Below are 6558 nucleotides of genomic sequence, written 5' to 3' on the forward strand. Positions count from 1 at the left end.
CGAACATTCTGCAATACTCCAGGCATATCTCGAATTTCTCCGGCAGCTACTGTGATTCTTGCAACCAGCTCCTCAGCATTGTCAACAGGGGTGTCATAAACCAGTGTTTTCACATGACCCCAGAAATAAAAATCAAGACATGATAGGTCAGGGGATCGAGGAGGCCATATACTTTTTTCAATGTATTATTAAAACGATTTTTCACTTACGGGTCTCTTTTCTTTATGGTGCTTCTGTGTACATCGCCGCTTCAGGAAAGCATTTCCGATCCCGCATTGCTGTATGATTTCGAGTCGTTAGGATGCCCCCTATCCCTCTTAGGAGTTCTGAAACCCTTAACTGAGACACCCTGTATATATGTGTGTGTGTTGAATTAAAAGTTTCTAAAATTTTATTACATTAATATATACTGCATTTCTCAGGTTTATTTATTTAGTTATTAATAAATGGGTATAAAATGCAAGCCAAAAGACAGGCAAAACTATTTTACTTTTTGTAATGTTCAAAACAGAATTGATGAGTTAAAAACTTTAACTGGATTATTTTATTTAGCTATAAGCATACTATATAGAATGCAACCCACCCCTACTAGCTAAGTTTACCAACCTGCTCAAATGGTTCAGGATAAATTTTGTTTTACTGAACAGTTTTAAATAGTAGATAATAGTCGTTTCATTAAACATCATCTCAATTAAAATTCGTAATTTTTCATTGTGTCATTAAAATTAATATTAATTAATATTAATATTAATTAGTATTAATTAGTATTAATTAGTATTAATTAATATTAATTAATATTAATTAATAATTCTTAGAAGCTTTATTTTGAGGAAATTCGTCTTCTAAAATGCTTTGAAACAGGGACGTTCTAAGTCATTTTTCAATACTAACGCAAGGCGCGATATGGACCCTAATATTGACCCATAATATTTTTATTGCACCACGTATTATATTCACATGGAATAGTGTACCGTACCAAAGGAATTAATTTTAGGTCCCATTGGGGGTACACAATGTGGACCTACAGTATTAATATGAATTAATATTAATTAATATTAATTTGACTCTTTAAGTACAGTTTCGATTCAGTTTGGGTAACATTTCATCCTAATAACCATCTTTCCTAGAATTGCTGAGTGTAGTTTTGCAATTTACTGATTTTTATTATGAAACTAGCTTACTATTTTGAGCACAACATAAATAACGTTAGACATGAAAGAGTAATAATGTATATAGTCATTAAATAAATGTCATTTATTAATTTTTAATTAATTATAAAAATAAAATGATAATCCTATTAAAAATACTATATTTAAAGGAATATTTAAAACCAGTAACTTCAACAATAACTGATTAGTTTTCAACTAATGACTATCAAAACCTATTTAGATTATTGCATTAAGTGCTTATTCACTAATTATATTAATTAAGTTTTTTTTTATTTGATTTTTATGCAATAAGATTATGTTTAGTAACTTACGGCATAGTTTTCAATTGAAAAATGCATTATTTCCTCATAAGCTATTTCCTGAAAATGAGAATAATCATTCTTAGTTACAAAATTTAGCTAATTATATTATATTATCTTAAGAACAATGTAAACAATTAGAGAAATGCATCGTTCTTTGCATCTGTATTTATCAACTAATACGTATTAATAAGCTATTAACGTATTGTACTAAGATATTAAGCACAGGACATACTAAAGTCATTTGTCCCGTGTTACTAAAACTATAAATTATGTGGACGTGTATTATTAAAGCTACTACTCTCCTCTTTTCAAAACTACTTGTCGAACTATTTTAAGCCTTGCCTTTCTCTCATTAAGCTTCAGCTGCCTTAACTTTACTAAAAGTTCTATACCATTAAATAATGCTTCTACACTCTATCAATTGAGGATGATTTAATCTTTAGTATTATTTAATTTTTCTTTACCAATTTGAATTACTTCTTAGCAGACACGTGCTTGGAGTTTTCATTTGTAATGAAATATGTATTTAAAAAACATATTTACAGCAAATTTGACCTGGCAGGAGGAGCAACTTAATTCTGATTGGAGGAGCGAAACACATCTACCCATCACTGTTCTTCTAATCTGTAATAATAAAGCTAGGAACGTGCTGTACTTACGTTACTGAAAACATGTCATAGTTGCAATATTGCTCAAGTCGGACTAACGCTATAATAACACGTCCACATATGCATTAATTCTATAATATAACGTACACTTACACAACTCTATAATATAAGGTACACGTACACAACTCTATAACCTACGCGTAGACATGCATCACGACACTATGCAATAGCGACTCTATGCTATAACGACTCTATGCAATAGCGTACACTTACGCACTAGCGCAAACACTGGATGTACGCATCAACACTATTACTAACACTATAAATCTTCTAAAGTTGCAATATTTAAGCTGGTGAACTTTAATTTTATTGCCCCAAGTCGGTCTAATATTAAGTTGTTTCCTTCTTTATATTTCTGCAGTCTTGTCTGTATTAAATGTTCAATAAATTAAAATTGCTAATAACAATATTTATGCTTTTATGTTCTATTAATTGATTATTCTTTTATTTTTGTAGTATTTCTAATTAAAATTTCATTGTGTAAAACTGCGTTGCAAAACAATATGCCCCATTTTACTATTTTATTCACTACTAAGATATAGGTTTATGTGCATTGAGAGTATTATGTTTTGATATTTAAAAATACTATACATACCTGGAATTCTCTATTTCTTTCACATAATGTTTTAAGCCCATCATCAATATCTGTCATTTGGAAATCAGGCATTCCCCAATTGTTAAAATGGTCTACAAAATCCTTAGTTTCCTTTAAAATATAATAAAAAAATTTATATTTGTCTATACATGTCTTTAAAAATTCCAGTAATCGAATGCATATGGATGGAAAAATTAATAAAAGAGATCAGAATTTTTGATGGGTGAAACTATTCTGATTCAAATTAGTACTACACTGTTAGAATTTTTATTCTGAAATGACGGAAAAATATATGGCAGCAGCCAGTCCGGCCAATTACCCATAAAGTTTACGTTGAAGGATATTTTTTACTTATACGGTTTTGAAACAGTTCACAGCTAACAATGAATACAAAACTAAACTTTTTTTAGCAGTTTACAACCAGCATGGTTCTAAAACAGTCGAAAAGGAATTGAAATAGATATTAGAGCTAGTCTTTTTGTTAGAGAATAGTCATTGGTGTTAGGTTGTGGTTGAGGTGTACTTTATCAAATGAACAGTGAAGAGTGGTTTAATCAGTTCATCTGTTTATTCCACCTAACGCTTATGATTGACAATACCAGACTTTTTCGTGATAATCAGTTTTATGGTGCTACCATCTATGCATGAAGGAGAATATCTTATTCTAATTGTCCAGGGTGAAAAACTGAGAAGTGCAGGACACAATTAACTCATTTTGTGTTGAAGGGAATAGATGAAATACAGTGGAGTCTGCCCTAGGACTCGAACTCCGGTTCTGTCAGTTACGAGATTTAAAGATTAGCTTCTTATGTAGCATGGTTTTAAAACAGCTAAAAAGGAATTCAAATAGATATTAGAGTTAGGCTTTTTGTTAGATAATAGTCATTGGTGTTAGGTTGTGGTTGAGGGGTATTTTATCAAATGAACAGTGAAGAGTGGTTTAATCAGTTCATCTGTTTATTTGACCTAACGCTTATGATTGACAATACTTGACTTTTTCATGATAATCAGTTTTATGGTGCTACCATCTATACATGAAGGAGAATATCTTATTCTAATTGTCCAGGGTGAAAAACTGAGAAGTGCAGGACACAATTAACTCATTTTGTGTTGAAGGGAATAGATGAAATACAGTGGAGTCTGCCCTAGGACTCGAACTCCGGTTCTGTCAGTTACGAGATTTAAAGATTAGTTTCTTATGTAGCATGGTTTTAAAACAGCTAAAAAGGAATTCAAATGGATATTAGAGTTAGGCTTTTTGTTAGATAATAGTCATTGGTATTAGGTTGTGGTTGAGGTGTATTTTATCAAATGAACAGTGAAAAGTGGTTTAATTATTTTATCTGTTTATCTCACCTAACCTTTATGATTGAAAATACTAAGCTTTTTCGTGATAATCAAATTTATGGTGCTGCCATCTACACATGAAGGATAATATCGTATTCTAATTGTTCAGAAAAAAACTGAGGAGTGCTGGACTCAGGTATCATTATGTGTTGAAGGGAGTGGATGAAATACAGTGGAGTCAGGGCTAGAACTCGAACTCCGGTTCTGTCAGTCATGAGATTTAAAGATTAGCTATCTTTGTATGTACCTAATTGCAAGGAACTAAGTGTCTTCATTAGGTGGACCTAGATGGTGGAATAAAATTTTGGTTGTTTAACTGCATTTAGCGAGAGAAGTTATTAAACGGTTTTTTTACAAAGTCAACAGCTTCAATACCATCTCGTGTATGGTTAATTGACTGTTTAGTTAGAATATGGTAAAATAAAATTTTTTTAAAAATTTTTATTCAACCATTTTTTCCGAGAAATTAAAACTTAAAAGTCTGTTAAGACTCAAAAAAACTGCGTTGAATGATATCAAAAAAAAATTAATGAAAAGCACATACATAAGTAGATCCATAACACACAAGTAGATATAAAGAGAACTATTTACCTGCTCTGTTAACTTTGATAAAGAACATTCGTTTAAAGCTTTTCTTGCTGTGGAATCTGAAAAATATTTGCAAAATGTAACGTTTCCAAACCCATGCATTGCATACATTTAAACTTCAATATTAAAGCTGTCAAATTAAAGTCAGCATATTTATAGCTATAAAAAGTTAATCGTCGTAGAAATGGGAATTAAAGGCTAGAGTTTTATTATAAGTTTATGTATTTCATTATTTCTTTAATTGCACCATACATCAGTATGGTACTATTATTTTTGTTCAGAGTAAAATGATTTGCGCAATAACTATCAGGGATACGTTTTTCACGTTATTAATTTATTAAAATTTGATATATTCTTCACTATGCAGCAGATGGCAAGTCAATCAGCATTTTTTTAGAATATATATATATATATATAGATAGATAGATAGATCCTTTGTTTAAACCAAAGATTTAATGATTAGAACCAGATTTAAAAATAATTGGCAAAAACCATATTGTTGTTTAACTCAAATATTCAGCCAGAAAAATGTAAGAATAGCCGCGAGACTTTCAAAACATTTAACGGGCTAGTGTAAAAATCAAAAACGTTTAAGTACATGTTTCCGTTATATCTTATAATATAATAATATAATACAAATTCAATAAAACCTAATTTTAAAATGAAACTTAAAATCTTAACGTCATAATTTTGAAATTTCTCATACCAGGTTGGCTGCATATTACATATTTTGAGCATCCACGATGATGTTTCATTTGAACATCTTCAACAGCTACTGATATTGTAAAATAGAGAGCTACACAGAAAAATGTGAAAAATAAATTCATTTTTATCTCAAATTCATGGAAATATTAAAATTTTTACTTCTATGACCACTAATACAGTCCGATTTTATTTATATATTATGATGAATCTATATGTTTGCTTGTTGATCAGAAAAACATGAGTTGTAACTTCCTGCTGAAAAGTGATCCATAACAGTATTGAAGTATAATTTGTCTTTTTAAGGTAAGTGATAGGTATTCTATTGTAGTAGAAAACTTCCGTTTTGTCAGAGAATAAATAATTTTTCCTTTTTTTTTAGTTCTGCGGCACACGCTGTATGATTTTCACACCATTCTTTTAATTGAATCAGCTTCCTGGAATTGGTGAAAAAATTTGATTTTGTGTCTTTTTATTTTGATTTATGACTTTGTTACATTTCTTTTAAACAGCATAAACCAGGGCAGGTGTTTTTCATCTGATAAATGCTATTTCACAATTGATTTCAATTATGATTACTCGCAAATAATACAAATTAAGCTAATTAACATTTGCTACTTCATTAATTTGATATGAACTAATTTTATACTTCGAGTTTGCAATGTCTTGTGAAGTATATGAAAATATAGATTGAATTGCAGTGTAAACATCTGATACTTATTCCATGAAGTTCTCCAAAATTCTGCTTTTGTAATTGAATGCTAACAGAAAGTTTAGTATTTTTTGACGCTTTTCCCTAAGGTACATTAGAATTATTCGAGTTAAAAGCTTGCTTCTCCTCTCAGATAAAATGTTTGATTTCTATTTCAACTATGATTAATTCTTTTCCTTAATTCTATGACTTATACACTTCGAGTTGATCTCATTTTGTGATACATTGAACCGCCATGTAAAATTAAAAACTGTTTGAAACTTAGTTACTGACGACACCGATTTCCAGCGAACATTACATCATGTTCAGAAAAATTATTATTATCACTTATTTAGGAATATATTTAAATGCATTAGGTTAAGGGAATCTTATTAAATTAAACTGACATCTGAAAACATTACATCCTAAAATAAAACAATACTATATGAATCAATAAGCATTCTTTCATTGACCGAGCTTGGAAAAAAAAATTGTC

At 30.0% G+C, this 6558-nt stretch overlaps 1 protein-coding gene across 2 annotated transcripts in view; it reads right to left on the reverse strand.

Annotated features, from left to right (window-relative positions):
• Positions 1 to 5553, reverse strand: part of LOC139426626 (uncharacterized) — a 19742-nt gene extending 14189 nt beyond the window's left edge. For both annotated transcript variants that reach the window (XM_071186020.1, XM_071186021.1), the window contains exons 1-4: positions 5376 to 5553; positions 4673 to 4728; positions 2735 to 2845; positions 1481 to 1528 (exon numbers count right to left, since the gene is read on the reverse strand). In XM_071186020.1, coding sequence (XP_071042121.1) covers positions 1481 to 1528; positions 2735 to 2845; positions 4673 to 4728; positions 5376 to 5496 — 336 coding nt within the window. In that variant the 5' untranslated portion in view covers positions 5497 to 5553. The remainder of the gene's footprint in view (positions 1 to 1480; positions 1529 to 2734; positions 2846 to 4672; positions 4729 to 5375) is intronic.
• Between the last annotated feature and the right edge of the window lie 1005 nt (positions 5554 to 6558).

Source organism: Parasteatoda tepidariorum, chromosome 9, assembly GCF_043381705.1.
Source record: "Parasteatoda tepidariorum isolate YZ-2023 chromosome 9, CAS_Ptep_4.0, whole genome shotgun sequence".
In the NCBI taxonomy this organism is placed as follows: domain Eukaryota; kingdom Metazoa; phylum Arthropoda; class Arachnida; order Araneae; family Theridiidae; genus Parasteatoda; species Parasteatoda tepidariorum.